Source organism: Plectropomus leopardus, chromosome 12 (genome assembly GCF_026936395.1).
Source record: "Plectropomus leopardus strain MGB_pleo_1.0 chromosome 12, ASM2693639v1, whole genome shotgun sequence".
Lineage (NCBI taxonomy): Eukaryota > Metazoa > Chordata > Actinopteri > Perciformes > Serranidae > Plectropomus > Plectropomus leopardus.
The window spans coordinates 17,581,809-17,604,321 of record NC_142187.1 but is presented as its reverse complement, the minus strand read 5'-3'; the positions used below and the strand labels follow the sequence as shown (position 1 = coordinate 17,604,321).

The window sequence follows — 22,513 nt, the reverse complement described above, 5'->3', positions numbered from 1 at the left end:
TTTCACTTTCAATTAATTTTCAAATTGTTTAGTCTATAAAATGTCAAAAAAACAGTATAAAAATGCCCATCACAAATCCCCAGAGCCTGAGGTGATGTCTTTGAAATGCTCATGTCGTCTGACTAGCTGTTTAAAACTCATATTTCACTGCTGGAAAGATGGTCTTCACATAAAACTAGGCTGTCTTAGCAGCAGAAAGACATGTATACTGGTACTACATGATCAGAGATTGCAGATGAAAAGGGCTGTGGCATGTGCTCATGAGGTAGAAAACTTACAATTACCAGAATGCACTGCACCACATCAGACCAATACACGCTCCAGCTGGTCGGCGAATAAATGCGAGCTTGGCCAATTTTTCCACAGAAAACAACAAGGTTACCAACTGGTAACAAACTATCTTTAATTACAGTTATACAGGGAACTGAAATATATTTCTGAAGACAATCTAGGCAAAAAATAGGCAACAGAATCTCAGTTCATATTTTATCAGCTACAAGTTTTATAATATGATCTTTTAGCCTCGGTTTTTTACAGGAAAAGAACAGCATAGTGCCTGCTTCCCCTTCACAAATTCTCTTATTACAGCCAAACAGTGCACTAAAATATGTTTCTGAAGACATTTTACTCAAGAAATAGGCAATACATTAACAAAATTGTGGCCTATATGTAATGAACACTGCCTTGTTTTGTTGTTTGATCTGACTTTGGTCTCTGTTTGAGAGAGAGATATAGAGAGAAAAGGGCATCTCCCTCTCTCTCTCTCAATCGCTTCTATACTTTTTGTGTCCATGGTGGTGGGCAGACAAAACTGCAGAGGTACAATCTATAGTTTAAGCAACAGTCATAGAACCAACAAAATCCATGAGGACATTTACCACAGTTCATTTAAATATACTAACCATATTCTTGTGAAACAGGCTGGCTTAAAATCCACAAAATACCCCTTTAAGCAGCAAACGGTCACATTTGTGAAGACAGAAGGAGCAAATGATTGCAAGTCTTTCTTGAAAAATGACTTGCAACAATTAATAATAACTTTCAAGACTATTGTGAATCTTTCCTGACTACTTTGTAGATCATTTGTTCATGAAATTACACATAATAATAATAATAATAATAATAATAATAATAATAATAATAATAATAATAATAATAATAATAATAATAATAATAAGAAGAAGAAGAAGAAGAAGAAAAAAAAATATCCATCACAATTTGGCCAGAGGTGACATCTCCAAATGTCTTGTTTGACAGTTCTAAATTGATCTGTAAATTCTCACATTCTCAATTTTTCTCGAGCTGGAATCAGCAAATGTTTGGCATTTTTGGTCAGACACAATCAACCACAATTGTTCATCATCAGCTCACCATCTTATTAAATTTACATTAAATTCTTGGTAAAATAATGTGTTGCCAAGGCGCCTGGATTCCTGCATCAATGCTGTCTTAACATCAAAGTCCCGAATGGAAATAAATTTCATTTTACTGTGAGGAATGCAAGCCTGAGCAAATTTACCACTGTTAATATATTCTAAATAGATTAGACAGATTATTGACAGATAGATATGCAATGCACACCATCATACAGCAGCAGACTGGCACTCTGCAGATACACAGATAACAGCAGACAGATAGCTGTGCTGGACACCGAAGTACAGTTCACTGGAGAGGAGAAAAGGGGCTACAGGTATTCAGCCAGGCTCCTGGATGAGTCAGCTGCTGCTTGAAATAGATACTGCGGGCATGGCCTTGATCACACTTTTCACCAAATGAATCATTTATCAAACACAAACACTGCTGCACAAAAGTACCGCTTATGTTTCATCTCCTGGTTAAATTGATAAGACAGCCTATGGAAAAATGCGCCATGTGTGTATAAACACTGCGTGTGTCAACAGCTTTTGGGGGAACATTGGCAAGGACCAACCAGCATTGTTCCCTGGAGCTTTGTGTTTGTGTGTGTTTGTATGTATCAAGAGGTGGAGAGCTTACATTTTGGCCTGGTTATGTTTGCAGAAGGGCAATCAGGCCTCGTGCCCAAAACCAGTCGGTGGAGCCAACCGAATCTGGGCAAATATGCAATTCATGCACCCGCGTGCTCACAAACACACAACTACTTGGGCATGCAGACACACACACAAAGTCAAACACATAATGCATATGATGCAAACAAACAAACACGAATCCAGGTTTTCGTTTCCTGTCTCTCTTTGTATTTCCCTCAGTCACCCAAATACAGATTCACACGCGCACAAACACTCGCTTCCTTGCAAAAAATCATAATTTGTCCTGGTTAAGAAACAGGTTGCCTATTCATCTTTCAGTTCATTTCAGCGGGGAATGGCCACGTGGATGAAAGAAGCCTGCATAAAAGGCGATCTCGGGGAGCCTGATTCACGATTAATCTGGCAGCACTCGGCAGTCTTCAGAGGCTGTAATGCTTTGACTCCTATAGACTGCAAGAGGGCTGAGGGGGAGCACTTTAAATGCTAATGGGCCTTTATGATAATAGATCACAATACAATGCAGAACTGGACTTAGCATCCTAGATGAATCCCATTGAAAACCCACGTGTGTCCCCCTCCATCCTGAGCTCTCCTCAGCAGCCGCAGACTAAACACACAAAACATGATGATCCCACATAACACTCTATTACATGCAAACATGCATGAAGAAGAAGAAAAAGGGAAAAAGGACAGAGGGAATAAAAATTGTGCAGATGAGGGGGTATATATGATGAAAGAGCTGGTTCTCCACTCAAGGAGTGTAATCCTCTTGCAGGCTGAGATGATACTCTCAGTTGTTTCCAGACCGAAATGCTGCTTGAGCCGCCGGCCTGCCAATGCAGCAGACGCCTGGGGGGAATCACTGATCTGACTCTGTTGTTCATATGAAGGGTGTTTGCCGTGGTGGCAGAACATCTCTCCTCCCTCTTCTCTCTCTCTCACCCCCTTTCCTCCCCCATCCCTCGCCTCCCTTTCTCCTAAAATGGGACACTGGGAGGTGAGTATAATCAGGATTACTCTGCACAAGCCAGCCGTACACACACACACACAGATATGTGCGCACACACACATGCCCACAAACAAAGAAATCCATGTGCATGCATTTACACACACACACACACACACACACACACACACACACACACACACACACACACACACACACACACACACCAACACACACACACACACACACACACACAGCTGCGGTGATGAGAATCTCTCGCCCACCAGAGGTTTTCAAACATGCAGAACTGCAGATATTCACATCTCCTGAAGGCGGAACAACACAACTGCAGTGTCCATAGAAAAGAGCAGTTCGGGTGGAAAGGGGATGGGGTGGGTTTGGAGAGGGTGAGGAGGGTGGAGCAGCAGAGAGCCTGTAAAACTGAAAAGGAAGGATGAGAAAGAGAAAGAGAGAGAGAGAGAGAGAGTCTGGATAGACAGTGAGGGTCAAGCAGAATAGATGGCAGAGAAAATGAAAGAATGAATAAAACAAGAGAGATGAAATTAGAAACGGACATCGCTGAGGGCCAAAGAGGAGGCTGCCAGAGTCAAAGACAGACAGATATAGTCAGGGAAAAGAGAGAGGAGGAAGAACAGGAGGTAATGGGATGGGTGATGTGTGATGATAATATTGAAGGCACAAAAAGTCTCCCTGACCATAACCTACCACATCTCCATCCATTAGGCAGCCTACAGAGCTGTGGCTCATATCCTGTGGCCAGCCACAAGCCCCTCACACTGTACAGCACTGCTATTAGTGTCTGTCAACCATTATACAAAACGATGACATGAAACACATCGGGGATGAAAAGACTTTTCAAGGGTTTGGTCAGTAATGGAAAGCCTCCTTTTTACATCAGTGGTTGGTGGACCTTTTCTCCAATGAACCGCGTTTTTGAAAAGCTCGAACCAAACAGTTTTTGCAGACCTTCTTTTGCACTTAACAGCATTCTTGAATGACATGATCTATTACACAGTATATCACTCCACCTGGTGTATGGCTTTTGGAGCACGCTGTCAAATACTCAGAGGCACTGAGTTATGTTTTTTGAGGAACAGAGTTGTGAAGTGGGAGGAGGTGTATAGAAGTAAATGTCTCAATATTTTTCTGCATATATATTGTTAGGTGGCAAGCATTTGGATCACTGCCAAGAAACGGATGGGTATGAAATCGTTGGTACAAAAAGTCAGCAAAAGTGTTAGAAAATATCTGCTTCTTTGTTTTAAAATATCACATGAAAACTTAAGTATTGAAGTCAACCATAACTCCTGAAGAGCTCCTTGGCAAAAATTCCAATTGTGCGTCTAATAGCAGGCAAATCTTAAGTTTATTTTCGGTTCCTGGGTCAATCTCAGGGATATTTATTGACAGTGGTACATTGTTTTGTTCCTAGCTGCATTCATGAGGTGCTCTGAAACTGATACAGCTCTGAATCATATCACCGAGGTTTAATGGTCATTTAATATTAGAGGTGATTAAAAAACATGTCTTGTAAGAAACATTAACCTGTGGTGTCCTTAAATTATGAAGGACAGTCTTGCATCACTGTGGTAATTATGTTTGAGGATAAACAGAAAACTTCCTCAACACAAATTTAATAACACCATATTAATATATATTGTTGTGAAGTCATTTCTTTCTGGAAAATTCAATTGAGATATTGTTCATGGATAAAATAAGCAGAAAGTAATGTCAGTGAATTCTAGCTGTTGTGGATACGTTTTATAAAAATAAAATACTTAGAGAGTTTGTTTTCCATATTGAAAACAGTCGAGCAAAATGAAGCACCACCAACTGGCTGGAGCAAACTCTCATTTTACAGCTAAACAGTACACTAAAATATGTTTCTGAAAACATCTGAGGTAAAAAATAGGCAATGCAGTAACAGAATCCTGATTCATATCTGCTCAGCGCTGCCTAGTTTAACAGTTGGAACCGCTGTTCACGAACACTGATTAACATTATTGAAAGACTTCTTGACTCTGATTAGTTGTTTTTGATCAGGCATGGTAGCTTTTAGTATATTCAATCAGAAGCACCATGAAGGGGAAAATGTTATTTTTCAAACTCTCTCAGTTTATACTGTGTAGATGTAGTGACAGTTTCATAAAATATGACAAAAAGTTATTTTCATTCAAGTTACCAATCGTGACTTTAAATACCTAAAAATAGAGGTATTTTATTACATGGATCCCAAAATCATATCAAATCTGATAATGCCGTAAACAGCCCTGTTACCTGATTTGCAACATTTCCAACAATAACCACGGTATTAAAGGGATAACTAACACCTTATGGCAAAATCTGTTGGATGACAGATTTATATAATCTAAGCAGCATTTATTCTTTCCGTCACATTACACAATGAGGAAAAAATACTTCAGAAACCAACACCTTTGTTGCTATCGGTCTGCAACCCATCATTGCATCCTCATTCAGGGATTGAAAAGTCAACTATTACAATGTAAAATTTGACAAGCTGATCTTAATTTTACAAAAAATCGAGGAAACCGATTGCTATGACTAAGATTATTAAGTATAACTATTCTTACGTTATGTTTTCTTTATATCTGTTTATAAGATTCACCTAATACACATAATATATGTATGTAAATACATAAAGCAGTTAAGGCCGACTAACTTGGTTAACTTAAAAAGCTAAGTTGCTATAACTTATACAGAACAAGTTAATTTACTCATCACTTTCAAGTAGCAACAACTACATAAAATTAAATACATAGACCTAACAATTACATATGAAATAAACATAAATTAAAACTAATTTTCATATTTACTTATCTTTATCAAGGCAATCGGTTTCTGAAATTTCGAAGAGTGAGATCAGCTCGTGAGTTTGCAGTGTACAATTAAGCTACTATCAGGTCTAAATCTGGTCTGCGCTTTGGGTTAAATATTGTTTCATTCATCACAGTCCTGTAGTCTGAGTATCAGCTGATTAGGAAGAATCAAAGACGGCTGATTCTATTTGTCACAGCGGGGACGGGGGACGATACGGTTCACAGATCTCAGTCAGAGAAAAGTTAACACAAACAGGAAGAGGCACACAAGGCCACACACACTGAGAGGCTTGCCCTCGAGGTGTAGTTTATGTGGTAATGTGCTTTAGATTGGGGCTGTGTGTGCAGAGATGACGGACCGGGTAACAGATGGACAGGAGTCTATTCCCTGGGCTACCAGCCTTCTGCTTACCACACAGCCCTGCCAACTCCACAATCCTCATCCATCTCCCGCACTTCTACAGCCCCTCCACCACTCCTCCGACATCCCATTTCATCTCTATTGTTTCACACCATCCTGTTGTGTTGCTCGACTTACCATCACCTCCTCCCCCTCCATCATATTCCTTCTCACCTCTCCTCGACCTCTTCCTCCCTCTTTCTTTCTCTTCCTCAATTTCTCCTGGCAGAAATGGGTAGTCTGCCAAACCGAGGCCTAATCCCCTGATTTTTCTTCATGTAGTAACAGCCCAAGCAGCCATCCCTCTATTTCTTCATCCTTTCCAGCTGTGCTGGGCGAAAGGCCAGTGCTCAGATCCCAGGCTCGCAGCCACATGCTGCAACTTTAGTTCATAGCATGTTGGAGCACCATATTAGATACGTCTCCCTCCGAGGAGACAGTGTACATTAGATTAACACCCTCACTCTGGCCGGGAAGCGCAGTGATTACAACAAACTGGGATGCTGAAGTAACCGTGAGCTAGCACGCTAGCTAGCCCCCAGTGTGGCCAGATCACGCTTGGTCGCACTCGGAGGGACTATAAAAAGAACAGTGCACTGCAGCCCGCTGTGGCAGCAGGGTGTGGCCTGGCTCTAATGTCACATCCAGAACTGACAGCCCAGGGAAGCGGAGACGACGGCTGAATCCAGGTGTGTGCACGTGAAAAGAAAGCACCACTCAAGTGGAAAAGGATGGCGATATGCTGTGTGTGTGTGTGTGTGTGTGTGACGGTGGAGGATTTGTGTGTCTCACCTCTGATTATGGCCAGCTTCGCAGTGACAGACACCTCTCCTTCACTGTTACGTGCCACACACTCGTAGATGTTCTCATCTCGGGGTGCTCTGAGCGGTTGGATCCTGAGCACAGCACCTGCACCCTCATCAAACTCTACGGTCTGGACAGCCACAGAACCACAGGAAAAAAACACATTAATCACAGCAGAACAATCAGATTAATTAGTAAAATAATAGCAAAGTATGTTATAAATCATTATAAGTGTTTTTCTTTTAAAGATGAATCCACATGTGCCTGCAAATTTCCTTCGAAAATTTGGAAATGTTCTAGGCTTGCCTGAGCAGAAATCTCAAGAAAATTTAAAAATGGATGAAACCATACTGCTTAAAAGTGAGTTTTTCTTGTCATACTGCATTTAGTATTTGGGCACATGGGACTACTACCTTTTCAAATATACACTTCATTATATTTTAGAAGAAAACAGTAGTCCCATGTGTCTGAAGACTTAATATAGGACGATAAGAAAATGGTTTATTCAAAAAGTACACAGAACATCAAGTATTCAGCACCTATAAACTCATAACAACTTGGATATCAAACATATGCACATTGGCTGTGTAAAAAAATAGTCCATATGGAGGACATTAAAAGAACATAATTTTAGCATAATGTTTTTCCTAACTTTTCAAAGAATCCTGACTTTGACTGCTGAAAGTGTTATTTTTCATTGATCCAAACATTTCAAGTTGTACTTTTAGATAATTGCTCAAAGTTTGTATATACCAGATTTCAAGATGTAAAACCAATTAGAAAATGTTTTCGGTCCTTTTTCTTATTACACTGAATATAGTCTTTGGTCACAAGTGGGTTGTTACATGACAGCATAATACTTTATTGATTTCCTAAAGGGATTTTTTTCTTTTTTTTTTGCTTGCCCTCCCTGCCACGAGGTCAGGCTCAGCTGGCGTTCCTGGGGCTGGTGGGGATTCAGTGTCTTTCACAAGAATACAACTTAGCAGGGTAGATACTTACCAACACGGGGGGGTTGAATGTGGGTCTTCTGGTTGAAATGCACTAACACTAACCATTAGGTCATATTAGTGCATCAACATACAATCAAGCGTCTAATGTGATTAAGCTCCTATGTGAAATAACATGCTTGATAGCAAATAGCTTAGGGACAGCAATATGTGCATATAGTAGAAAATGAAGTTTAATGCAATCTGCTGCATATTTTTATGTCAGTTTGGAAAAATGTCCCTGTAATTCAGCTGCGATGAATTTGTCATCAATGATTACATTTAAGCTTTAATTAAATCTTGCAACCGACGCTTGAAACGGTGTTGTAGTCAAATTCATATTATGAAGAAAAAAATGGCAGTGGGAAATATGCTCATTTGACTAATACTACTTTTAAGCACTATCAATCTTCTACTCTCAGCAAGAAAGTAAGTGTATTTCACATAATGTTGGACTACTCCTTTAAAAGGTAGGCACTGTATTTTTTAACCTGGACCCTATTCACCCATGTTTTGTGTGTATAAGTAACTAAAAGGAAACACAATTTTTGAAATCTGTGTAGTATTGAGCCGGATCTCTGCAGGTGGAAGCCCTGCAACAGGCTGCATTGCAACCACTTGGGATATTTGTGCACCATCCATTTACGTCCACTAAAAGTTCTTGCTGTTGCAACTGACGGGCTGAGATTATAATTCTACATGACTGACATCATTATGTAAAGGATTCAGACAGAGATACCTTTTTCTTAACCAGAAAATGCAGTGAAATCGCTCTCACCAAACCCACCAGACTCCGTTTATATAAACAGCATTTTTTATCATGTATAGCCCCTTCATATTTTCACATCTGACTGTGTGAATTAAGGGCTTACTTCAACCAATCCAGAGTTGATGATTAGTGAAACAGTGGAAAGATAATCCAAGACTGCTTTTGTAGGTTTTAATTTGTCTCTTTTGGTTTGAATTAAGTGTGTTTCATGATGATAAAACTGTTTTGTATGTAAATGGAGTCTGGGGGGGTTTGGTGATGACAATTTCAGCTTTTTTTTTTTTTTGTTAAACAAAAAGGATTTTACTCTATAACAAAAAGGTCTGTCTCTGTAAGGATCATTTCTGTAATGTTTTCTGAAACATAAAATAAAAATCTGAGCCTGTGTGCAGCAAATATAAACACTTTTAGTGGATATAAATTGACGGTGCACAAATGTCTCAAGTGCTTACATTCCAGCCTGTGTTTGCTGCTAACAGCTGCAATGCTCTTGCTCAACACTGGACCAGTTTCAAAAATTGTTACTCCCATTAGTCATGTAGAGGCGAAAATGTGGGAAAAAAGGTTCCAGGCTGAAAAATATTGAACTTACCATTTATGAAACAAGATTGTGGTATATCTAGAACGCAAAACAAAATAATAACAATTCATATCAAAAGCAATATCTGATCTAGCAAGAATACATATTGCAAGATCTATCTATCTAGAAATACACAGTATAACCTAGACACAGTCATTACCATTATGTACATGCGTAAATCAATACATGTTTTTTAATGGATTTACTGCTTTGTATTCATGGTGCTGCTACAGTGACCATTGTGCATTGTGACAACCACCTCGATACGCTGGGAGTTGACCTTCTTGCCCTTCTTGTTCCAGAAGACGACAGGCTTGGGATTGCCAGTGGCCTGGCACACAAATGATGCCACACCCCCTGACACTCCGATCTGGTCTGTGGGAATCTTGGTGAACTTCGGGGGAGCTGAGACACAGAGAGAGAGAGAGAGAGAGAGAGAGGGAGAGGGGAAAGGAATGAAAGAAAGGGGGGGGAAATAACACAAGCATGAAAATTGATACCCTTAAACCCAGAGGACATCAAACTGACTCCACGGCCAGCAGCAACCCCCTGCTGACCACGCCCCATTTCACTGTCAGTGACCGGTCAGGCTGACTTGTGTTGTGATGGCTGCGTGTTGTGCTTACTTCCTGGGTATCATCTAGAGGACATGCTGAAGGACTTCCTGTGGGTCATAAATAAAAGATGGGGTTGGGCTTCAGAGGAACATCTCTCTCTCTCTCTCTGTCTGTCTCTCTCTCTGCTTCCTCCAGTGCAGGCTACCCTCGCACTGCATGCAGCGCAGGCTGTCATGACACATGAGTGTTTCACAGGTAGGAGAAGTGTTGGCTGCAATTCACAGCATATAATTGGTTTAAATGTATAAATATCAGAGGTGTCACTTTGTGTCTTCATACTCTAACACCTATAGGGGGATTTGCTCTTCTGATTAACAAACACAATGGATTTACCAATGTCAGTTAATTTCCAGCTCTGCCTCAGAGGAGAACAATTTCATCTGTTGTTATGATGCATCTGATGTGGGATGCGTAAGTGCAGCAGTTGGCCTTTGTAAGAAAACAGCAATTTCCATGTCCGATATTGAGCCAACAGTACTGAACCTATATTTTTCACAGTGGCTGAGTCAGATCAATCAAACAACTTCACGCACCCACCCCTTGCTATCCGTCTGTGGCCTGTTGCCATGGTGCCCAGCTTAACTCCTCCTCAGCTACAGAATCGCTGCGATCCATCAGGGTGAAGTCAGGATGACCCTTACCATAGCAACCTGGATCCCTCCTCCCACTTCTCCATGTGTCTGGGTGGGTGAGGTCCTGCTGTGTTGATTCACTTCTGCTCTGAAGACAGAACAGGAACCAAGAGAAAAAAAGCCTGCCTTTTATATAAACCCTAGCAGATTGAGGCCTAAATGTATTCACATATTTTTGCAAATGCATATTTTCCTCTGCGTTTGGGACTCTCATCCTCATGCAAACAGACTTTCAGGTCACTATAATTGAGATTTTTTAAAGAACACCTTCTGATGTCCAGGTGCGTGTCTAGGGAGTGGGCTGGGTGCCACCCCATTATGATCGACTATCTGCCCAGTCAGTTTGAAATTGTTTGACAAATAAACTGACTTTTCATTAAAAGGTGAAATTCAGTCTTAATCCTGAGAGGCAGTAATGTGTCAGAGTCACGTGGAGCCTGACTAATTTTACAACTAAGCTGATACAACTGTTAAAAAGTTTACTCGCACAGGCTTATTTATTTTAATCTTTTGGCACTTAAATTTGGTTGGCACTTTATATTTAGTATTGTACTATTTACTTTTGGAGGAACAATTCTTTTACAAAGAATTGAAGGGTAATTTTATATTTGCGTGGTCAATCTGTTGTGTGATGATTAGATCACCAGTAGGTGTTTTTAAAGAGGAAACATTAGCCTGTACGCTTTACTCCCTCTGTGATGAGGCAGACTGCTACTCAGTTGCGAAACATCTTGAGAGAAATCTTTCTTATTTTTCTGCAAAAATATGCAGTGAAAATGGTCTTTTGATAATCACATCTACATCATGCTACCTTTCACCACAGTTTCATTGTTCATATCCAGTCATAGACGTAAAAAATGAATACTGATCTCTAACTTGACAATTCCTGTCATTCATTTCAAAATAAAAGCCCTATGACAACATTTCTGTGGACAGAATCTCTCGATTTGTTAAAATTAGGCTTTTTATTGTGAAATATTTGCACAATGGTGTTGTTAACAATGCAGTGGCTTTCACAGCTCCATAAATAAGTAAGTTGCTGCCTTTTATTGTTAAATACAGTACTCATAGTAACAGGCAACTCTTTAACTTTTGGAGTCATTTTTACATTCTGGTGTGGGCGAAGATATTTTGTAACACTAAGTTCATCTGGACAGAATAATTGTTAAAACGAAGAGGAAATTGTTAAAACGAAGAGGAAAAAATATCTATATGTAGACGCGGCCTCAGAAAGCCTGTTTGCACGTTTTCTCACTTCTCCTTCCTTCACTGGCTAACAAGCCACGCAGACCACTTCCCAGTTTCACTACAATGGCTCGACAGTAAATGGAATAACACCGTGTCAAAAGACTTCTCCTGCGCCTGCTGCAATGTGTTGTGTGCCTCTAAAAGACCTACTCTGAATGTCAGAAATAAAGTGGTTTCATTTTATGCTTGCCATAATCCTCAACAGGAAGAAGCAAAAAGCTGGTACAGTATAGTCAATCAGAACACATTTATACCGACCATTTTAGAACTCAAGAGCGGGATATTTCCTGCCTTTTCGACTCTTAGAGAGGCACACAGAGTATTGAGCAAATTGCCCTTTTCCCCTGCCAACAATATGTGAACTATCAAAAGTCCAATAAATGTCATGGTTGAAAACCGTCTTCTCCTCGCTTTGGGATTAGGAAAGAATTTCATGTGCTTCTTATGACTTCCACATGCGTTACAGTGGCTTTACGTCAAGTCAAAAACTGTGTGCTCTTAAATGGGCTTGAACACCAATCCTAGTGCAAAACCGACCCCACTGGCAATGTTACCACTTAAGCCTCTTCTGAAAGCCTGGGGAATAGTACTGCAAGGCACTGGCTCTAGATGGATTTGCACTGGACAGAAAAGTGTTATGTGATCTGCAGGTTCTAGAAAGCCGCCTGGAAAATGAGGGACTAATGAGGAGCTCAGTCTCCTCAATGGCAGGTTTCACTCTGTTGCACTGGACCAGAGGGGTCGACCACTGATCTACCACTGGACTGATTTTAATGAAACACCTTTGTAACCAATAATCATCTGACTGACTGCTGCCCTCTGATGTGAGAGGCACCAGCAGGTATATGGTAATAGTGTGGTTGGCCGTGTGCCATGTGAACATGAAACTATCTGGTACAGGTTTAATTTGTCATTAAATTCTTTTGGGGAAATTAGTGTAACTCCTGGTGAAATGTTGCATTAACTAGTGCCTTATGGCGAACCAGCTGTGGTCTGACAAGCCTTTAAGCCACTTTTAATAATTCATCTCTTCCTGTTTGTGTGTCTTTGCTGTCAAATCTGTTTGCATCTCACAGCCAAATGTGTCCAGCAAAACAAATCCTGTGATACAAAGATGATGAGGACAGTTGGAGAATGCGGCGTAGCTGAAGGATGGAAATTTGGACTCACAAGTGACAAAATTGAAAGGAATTTTTCCCAACTTCATTTGCATGATTTTAACACTGTTTGTGTTTAAGAGTTAAATGCAGATCATTTTCATGAGGAGAATATTAGAGCTGTTTTGCATAAAATACACACGGTAATGGAAGAGTATCATGTTTGAAGTGATTTCTTTTTCTATTTTTTCTCAAAAAGGTGGAACAGATTTGATGTGAGCCACTGAATCAGAGACATGGAGGGCCTACAAACAAATGCCACTCTCTAGGATTACAGTTTGTTTTAGGCATTATTCCTAAAACAAAAAACTTTTTCTTTTTTTCTTTAATTAAAAGTTATTCTTGAATAGACTAGAAGGCCAATTTGTTGATATTATATTGATATTGTGATATGAGACTAGATATCATCTTAGATTTTAGTTATATTAATATTATGAGTGTTGCTAGAGTGTTTCTAGCTGTTCTGTTATATACTTTCACCCACTTAGTTATTCTATTCACATTGCTTGATGAATATTTTATGAAAGCAACAATAGTCGACCCTACATTTGCGAGAAGGCAGACATCTCCACACCCTTTATTCAAACTTTTGGCCACTTACACCCAAAAAAAAAAAAAAAAAAAAAATCCAGCTTGATAAATAGCAGTATAGTTAAGAGAAAGAATATGTATTTTTGATTTCAGGGTCAACTGTCCTTTAAAATTAGATCAGTTTTGCAGGACAAACAGTGAAGAATACAGTCAGTGTTGCAAAAAAAAATAAAAATTGCACAAATAGTTCCAGGGAAAAAATAATAACTACAGATTCATTTTGAATCAAAGAAAAGGTGGATTCCAAATATCACATTTCACTGGTTCTTGGCTAGTTTTGAAACATGTCTATCTCATTTCTTTAGTTAAAGTTTAAGTTTCGGTTTAATTTACAAGTTCTGCCAAACTTAATGGTAAAAAGTAGTTTGTTTTTTTTTATTGAGGACGCTGGGGAAATATGGGAGCAGGAGCTTTTTTACAGCACTGTCTGTTCTGTGGAGATAGACTGTAGGTGGTCCAAAGGCAGAAATCTTCAATCCCACAACGTTTCAACTGAAAGTTATGTGTTGTGTAATTCTACCTCTTCACTGAATATAAAAATATTTCAGATATGATGTGAGTCTACTCAAAGGATCGTGGCCTCAAATTGCTTACACAAATGGAAAATGAAAAATACATTAGACAATCCCCATTCCTAACTGAGAGAAGTGCTATCTCCATCTTTAGCCTGCATCCTCTTTCAAGAAATCAGCTTTGGTTATATTTTCAGAGCAGTGACAGCTGAGTGTGTCTGAGCATGTGTGTGTGTGTGTGGGTGTATGTGTGTGGACGAACTGAGGCAGGAAATATGTGGAAATGTTGTAATCAAGGAGATGATGAGGAACATGCTGATGGGACCTCCCGGCTTATCAAAACATATTAACAACGCCACAGTCCAGTGCTTATGTACTGACCAGCCTGGTTTCACTCCTCTGATGCACACAAATTAAAGGATGTGAATGAATGCGTACACTTTCACATGTATCCACACCTTTGTGCGTCACATTTACTGTAGAGCTGCAACTAATGCAACTAATCAATAAATCGATTAGCTGATTGACAGAAAATAAATTAGCAAATATTTTGATCATTGAATAATCATTTTCCTCCTCTTTTAATGAGTAAAAAAGGCAAACAAGAAAGGTATAGATAGACACAGACAGACAGACAGACAGACAGATAGATAGATAGATAGATAGAGGGTTCCTGCATCTTAATGCAAGGTAGATTTAAGACTTTTTAATATTTTTTAATGCCATTGCAAAATAATACAAATTAGAGGAACATTTTTATTTTGCCCAAATGTATATGGTAACATAAGATATGAACTTTTTAGTCCAGTGAAAAAGTATACATATTATAATAAAACTGTTTGACAACAAAAGTAGTACATATTTGGCATTTTACGATGGTTTTCAGGGTAATTTTATCTCATTCTGCATGTGAGATTCCACTCCTTGGATTCCCATCATGAAAAGTTTAAGAAAAGGCATTTTTTAAAATTATTTAACAAAAAAAGGGACATTAATATTGGTTTTAGGCCCACATTTTTCCATGTAACAACAGGAAAAAAATGAGCCTTTTGAAGACTTTCAAAGGATTAATTTAAGTCAATTTAATGCCAATTAAGGCCTCGTTTTTAGATTAATGAATTCAATGTAATTTGAGACTTTTTTAAGGATCTGCGGGAAGGCTGTAAATAAGAAGAATAGGGAGAAGTTGAGCTAACTTGCTTAATAGATAGATAACTAGCTAACAGCAACTAGATACAGAGCTAATTAGCTAGCCAGTCGGCTAGCTACCGAGCTAGCTACCGAGCTAGCTCGCTAGCCCGCTCGCTCGGTCAAGTTAGACAGACAGACAGACACGTACGTGTTACGTAGATAGGTGGTAAGCTAACATTACCTAGCAAGGTAGCCAGATAAACTAGCTGGCAGCTAACTAGCGACCAGCCAAAAAGAAATGCAGACAAACAGATAGCCACACGGACAAAAACGCAGACAGAGAGAGTTAGCCATACCTGGTGCTCCGCACACGGGGCTCGAAGGGCCGGTTAGCAGGATAACCAAAGGCAGCAGTAGACACAGGGGAGAGGGGCTAAGGCGGAGCCCCAGAATAGGCCTCCTGGATTGGGCTTGAACTCCACCTGTCCTGGACAGAGGCATGGCACCACCGGGGGTTGGTTGGAGATGACGGAGATTCAGGTTGGGCTTCACTCAACAAGGGTAGGCACTCTGCACGCACACACACACACACACACACATAAAAAAAAAAAACATGAAGGTCAGCTGAAACCAATGAAAGGCATATTTCCTCCATCCCTGATTCATAGTTCTGTTTTTAGAGCGACAGCTGAAATGTCAGTGCACCGTAAGGGGAGAAGGAAAACATACCATAATTCATACAGATGTAGAGAGAACATCCTCATGAAGAAAATTTAAGACAAATTCATGCTAATGCAGGATTAGGTCTTTTGATTTAGCCAGAGCACTTCTGATTTGGGATTAACAGCTCAAGCAGACCAGCTCTGACTGAACTAATACCAGAACAATGGAGCCACTGCTCAACAACTAAGACAAGAAACAGACCAAAATAGTTTTCAGCGCACTGCCTCTGTATTAATAAGTCTCCTTTTCCAGTGAGCCGTGAAATGAGCCGCAATGATACATTTTTAAGAGTTTTTTTTTTTTTTTTTTGCTCAGACGTCCTAATAATTTCATTTAACTTCAGCTCTGGCCTAATTCCTTCTTAGTGTTCAGTATTTTACTGTTCTGGTGGCATATAAAAGTGCTAATGCAATAATACATCCAGAGTGTGCCGCCGTAATGGAAAACACTTAAACAAAGAGGATTGAGGGGTCAGGAGGAATGCAGCAAAATTCAATAACGCCAAATGTATCAGAAACTGCTGCTTTAATAGATGTTGCCCCTCTTGTTAATCCTTAGCCTTGGGGGGGATCTCCGTCAGTATTTCGTTCTCTTTCCCCACATAAACACGCAAGGTCGCGCACATGTGGAAGCCTAAGCATAATTCAGCTCTGCTGCAGAGATTTAGACAAGCTGTGCAGGAGCTCCCTGTCTGGAAGTCAATAACTCCACAGTCCTATCGAGCTTTCCCGACCCCCACTTCTCCGCCTGATGTGTCAGAACACAGGTGGGGAGGCCAAATGAGAAGAGAGCCTTTGTTAACCTGTCATATATCACATAAATGCACGTCTCCCTTCAAACACCAGAACAGGATAACGTATACGCTCCAGGGGAGACATAATAAGTATTCACAGGTGACAGGCCACATTGTGATCGACACATAAATATGTGCAAACACCCATAAGCGCGCTTTCACCCTGACATCCCCGATACATGGGCAGAAATGGAGTAGCAGAGACGTGGCCAACCTTTACTCGCCTTTGCTAAATGAAAGAGGCATTTCTGGTGAGTTACATATTCAAAGACTCCTCCAACCACTTATTGAGCTAATGACCTGCTCAAACACATTACTGTCTGCCAGTTCCTACACTAAAAATAGCTTGTCTGAAAACATGGCCGCCTATCTGATACTGGGCTCGTTTTCGCGCCGCTTTGCCCTCGCCTTATCAAGCGCCGCGTAATAGATGTTGAATAGAAAAGCTTTCAGCGTCCCCTTTTTCAATTGAACAATGCGATAAGAAAAATCAGATCAGGGCTCATTCAAGCACCATTGGTAGCATGTTAAGTAAATTCTCCTCTTACGGAAACTCAATTTGCCACCGTTAATCTAACTAGGAAGACTGCTCTGCGTGGAGCCACACGGCCGCTGCAACATTAGGTACTCCTCGTATGTTGCGGTGTCTGCTTCTGTCCTGTGTGCTGGATTTGATGGGGCCTTTATAGCTCTCTGTGACCTCAGCCTAACCTGTTCTTTCATTCTCAGTTTATCCACCCCTCCTCGTTGTCTTTCACCTGCTGACAAAGCCCTCTCTGCTCTACCTCCACTGTAGTCGCTCACCCTCCACCTAATCCTTAATCTTACCCTCGTCTCACTGCCGTATTAGTCACCGTATTCCTGAAATCTCCTCTTCTCCCATCTCCTTTCATCCCCTTCCTCCCTTCGCCTCTCCACTCTCCTCCTCGCCTCCCTTGTTAACCTCCTCTCTCATGATGCCATCTACTCTGCCGCACCCTATCATTCATCTCCTTCTCTTTCTAGACACACACTCTAACCCCTGCTTGTATCCAAACCCTCATCCTCTCTCCACAGCTGCCCCGTGCCAGCTGTTTCAGCTGTTGTTGGTCCATTGACACAATTCAAACAAAAGGGCTTAGAGCAGTGATACTCAACTTGTGGCCCGCGGGCCAAATCTGGCCACCAATAGGATGCCGTATGGCCCCAAAACCATTTTCTAATTCACAAAAAAAAATAAAGTGATTAACCATTGGAATTGTTTTTGTACTTTTAGTATACATAAAACCTCCTATTTTCTCCTAAAATCCTATCAACGTCCTAAAATACTAAAAATGTCCTAAAATCCTATCAACGTCCTAAAATCCTAGAAACATCCTTACATCATAGTAATGTCCTAAAATCCTAGTTATGTTTGAAAATTCTAGAAACATCCAAAATTGCGACAAATTGCCTAACATCAGAGAAATGTCCTAAAATCTTAGAAAAATGCATGGGGCTGTCGCAACTGTCCCCTGACCTCCTGTCATTTTGTGAAAGTGGCCCCCAGCAAAGCTAGATGAGCATCCCTGGCTTAGAGAGTCTTACAGCTGTGAACTTCGGGGGAGCGAGCCAAAACTGATACTCAGATGCAACAGCAGCAGACCGGTCTGGGCACGTCCACGCTAATGGCATTTAACGCTTTCAAACCACGCTCCTCCTGTAGATGGAGAATGGCCGCGCACTTTGCTTGTCGCCGAAGCAGATTTGAAAGGTGTGAGCATTGTGAATATTCTCATGACTCAGGCCTACCTACGGCCTCGACAGCCCCCTCACAGATATGACAACCTGCTCTCCCCCATCATCTGGCGCGGCATCCAGAGGGAAAGCAGCAGGGGTTCGGTCTTATTACCTTTTTTCAGCGTGGCAACACAGATGGTCAGCCAGACAGATAGATTGATGGGGATACATGTGCTACTTATTGCGGGGAGGCTGATAATGACACCATAGCTCAGGTGGTGAAATGTACACCGGTTATTGTGCTCCATCAGGCTGATGAAATAACACTGTTTAGGTGGCATCCAACCTGCCCCCTGCTCCACTGGGTCCCTTGGAAGATGACATGTTTTGTTTTTCTCACCTCACCCCCACCCCCTCCCCCTGTTACCCATGATGCCTTTCACCACAAGTGGGTTGAGATGGTCTCACAAGGCCTGTCTCCATGACAACGAGCCATGATAGAAAGACCAGATCTGTTTCCTGCGGCACCACACTAGCAGTGAGATAGTACACCTGATAGGAAGCTCGTGTTCTTGTAATTTCTTAAAGCTTTAACCCTTTGAAACCTGAAGCGACATCACTTTTCTTGAGCTGTGTTCAGTCATCTTTTATGAGGATTTAAACCTTTGAACCCTGAGCAAATTAGTTTTCAAAAACATGGGGAAAAGGGCAGTGAGCTTCATTGCAAAATGTCCCAAAAATCCTAAGAAATTTGTAGAAAATTATGCAAAATTTATTTAAAAAAAAAAAAAAGATCATAAGTCTATATTATTATTTTTACAATTGTAGGCTTTTACTCTTTACATACTGCACTACTCACTCTATGTATTTATTAAAAATACTTTTTTGATAACCCAGTGTTTAATTTATTATAATGTTATTCTTTAATGACCACCAAGACATGAGTATTTAATTTGATTCTTCTCGTGTACTGCATGGCTGGAAAGGCAATAAAAATCGTTGAAATCTTGAATTATCATAATTATACAATTACAGTTATTTTACAGAATTAATATGATATTTAAGCACTTTTTTCAGGTCATTTTCTTTTCTCTTTTGGTTTGTTTTTTTCGCCAACTGGTTTTTATTGATTGTTTTTTGTGTGTGCTAATTTTCCGGTAATTTTCTTGTACTTTTACAATTAAGTTAATTAAGTTGCTCATTGCCTTCTTCCTATGTTTTTGCAGGAAAACATAAGGTATCAAAAGGGTTAATTTAGATTGTGTGTTGTGAGTGTGTTTTGATGCTTTTGGGGACCCAGTTCATCAGGGGAAAAAAAGATCCAAATATACTGTATAAGTATGTATATATATATATATATATTTTAATGGAACACAACAGGAGGTTAAAAAAAAAGCACATTCAGGGTTTTAAAAAATAAGATTACATCCACTTTCATTTGTTCTCTTTTATAGTTTCGCCAATGATTCTGAACTTAACGCGCACACATATTTTTTCAGCATAAAAATAACCTCTCTATCAATTATGCATGGCTTTGTGAGCCAGCTCGGAGAGGAGAAGTTTGGGGTAGGAGCCGTGTCCTATCCTCATACAAGGAGGGGCTGAGAGTGATATTACCTCACATTTCCTCTGACCCTGGACCCTGTAGGCACAGGACACTCACAAAACGCATGCACACCCACAGGGCCACCCACACACACACACACACACACACACACACATACACATGGCAGATGGCAAAGCATCATGGGGGAGATTGGCACTCACTCCCTCACACGTCCCTTCTCACTCTCTTAAACACACAGCCCACAGACACACAAATATACAGACACACACACATGCATAAACACACACACACACACAGACACATTGAGGATCAGAGGCGCAGGATGAAGCACGGCTTACTGCAGGCATGAGCTGCACCGCCCTGGTTACATTTTTAGCAGTAGAAATAAACTATCTGAGGCTCCTCTCTAACAAGAAAACACACCTGTCACTCAAATGCTACGATTCTTTGCCCTGAATATAAATGAATCTGGAGACTCGGGTGCGTCTGAATCTCTATCAGTCTTAATGCTGCAGGATGCTGAAATTAGGGCTACGGATGCCCCCATGCTGCATCCAAACATCCAAACAGTGTTATCAAGGGAGCTATTGACAAATAGCAGTAACATTCCCAAGCGGAGGCAACACTTTTCTTCACTGGTCTGAAGCTGTAAACAAGGTTGCCGCTGGAGTTTCAAATCACGCTGCCGAGAGCAAATATGAGTCATGGAAACAGCATCTCGCAACAAACCTGTAGGAACGGAAGGGAAGCCCATTTATGTCATTATTTGTTTTCATGATTTAGTTTCATGATCAAGGAGTATGATGCTCATTCATTTTGGCTATTCATTTATTCATTCCACTATTCATCCTCATTATCAGTAATTATTTCATCTGACTAATTAACAAACTTGATTTTTCCCCCCAATTTATTTTCCTTTAAATGTAATAATTTAGGGGGTTGACTGTTGGTCACAGTGGCAGACATTGCTCTGCACTGTGGTACATTGAGATTTGCAATTACTAAACTAAATTATGAATGAAATTACTAATTACACGCTAAATCATTAACCAACGTCAAAATAATATCTTATATATAATAAAAATAATAATTAAGGAAGTGTTCATAAGGTGTAATTTCTTGTGAAATCATAAATGACTTAATTTTTAAGTGTGTTTGTCTTTTGCCGACTCTTATACCAGTATTATTATTTTAGTTTTAAGTGCTGTTTTATCTGTTTATAATTTTTCATTGTCGTTTAGGATTTTGCATTGTTTTTTAATGCTACCAATGAGATTTAGCAAGTAAAGGTTGAATTAATGATTTAAAAATTTAAATATTTCGACCTGAAATAAATGTTTTTTTTAATTATTTGAAAAATATGAAGAACATATTATAAAATATGTCAAAAATATATTTCCATGTGTGGAATAGTAGAGGAAGAATTAAATTTAAATTGGAATTAAAGAATTAAAATTTGATTGATGACATTTAGTTATTAGTATTTATTCATTTTTTTTCAGTTTGTGGTTTAAAGGTTACAGTAAGAGATAGTAAGTGAGTACAGACAGCGCCAGACCTCGCACAGTCGGCAACCTGGGCGAGCTTCTCTGACACAAAACCCCAGGAGGATACTTAGAAATTGACACAAATGGACAATGTAGCTAACAAAAACAGTAATCAATAGACAATAAAAAATATGGTGCCTCTAAATTCCATCTTCTTCTTTTTCCTTCTATTTGTACTGCACCCCTTTTGCTTTATGTTACTCTTACTCTACTTTAATGCTCTCCACATACACTCCAATACACCATAACTATCAATACATATATATTTTGGAAAACCCATCTCTAGGGGCCCCCCTAGGTGGCTGCCACGCCTATGGGAAGATCCACTACTGAGAACTCATATCAGGTCTATTTGTGTTGATAGTTTGTTGGCGTTGAAGATTTTCATTTTCCACTTTGTAAAGGTCTATGTTTGCACATTACCTGTCACTCTTTTTGATGAGAATGTATGTCGGCATTCAGGTGTTGTTGTGTGTCGTTCTTTGAATGAGTTTTTTCAAATATCTCTTTTACGTCCCCTGCATCTCCAGTGGGAAGTTTCCTTTCATGCTTTATTATGTGATCTTCAGAAAACCAGCATGATTTTCTTATTATCATGAAATAATGATATCCGAATCATAAAAATAGCTTTCTTGGGACCATGAGAAAACAGAATTGAAAAAATCGTATCCGCCCACGTCCTCTCTGTGGCTTATGCTGGCAGGGAGCATGAGTTTTGCTTGAGGCCACAATTTAATTAACTGATCACCTGCAGCTAACCGGGAAGAGGACATGTGCACGAAACATTTAAAGACAATAGAATGAGAAACTTGCTGATTTAGAAGAGCTCCGTTTTCTTTGCTCAAAACTTTGATTTTCTTAATTTTAGCCACATGTGCAGCAACATCCTCTCTGTCGGACCCTTGTGTGTAACCCCAGCAAGACGTGAAGAAGCGATCAGCT

General features: G+C 40.1%; 1 protein-coding gene across 10 annotated transcripts in view; it reads right to left on the bottom strand.

Annotated features, from left to right (window-relative positions):
- ptprsb (protein tyrosine phosphatase receptor type Sb) overlaps positions 1 to 22,513 on the bottom strand; it is a 99,592-nt gene that overhangs the window by 64,488 nt on the left and 12,591 nt on the right. For 6 of the 10 annotated variants that reach the window (XM_088085341.1, XM_088085343.1, XM_088085344.1 and 3 more), the window contains exons 2-4: positions 15,600 to 15,813; positions 9,612 to 9,760; positions 7,006 to 7,147 (exon numbers count right to left, since the gene is read on the bottom strand). In XM_088085341.1, the coding sequence (XP_087941467.1) occupies positions 7,006 to 7,147; positions 9,612 to 9,760; positions 15,600 to 15,744 (436 nt within the window). In that variant the 5' untranslated portion in view covers positions 15,745 to 15,813. The remainder of the gene's footprint in view (positions 1 to 7,005; positions 7,148 to 9,611; positions 9,761 to 15,599; positions 15,814 to 22,513) is intronic. The other 4 variants (XM_088085342.1, XM_088085345.1, XM_088085351.1 and 1 more) reach the window with 1 other exon arrangement.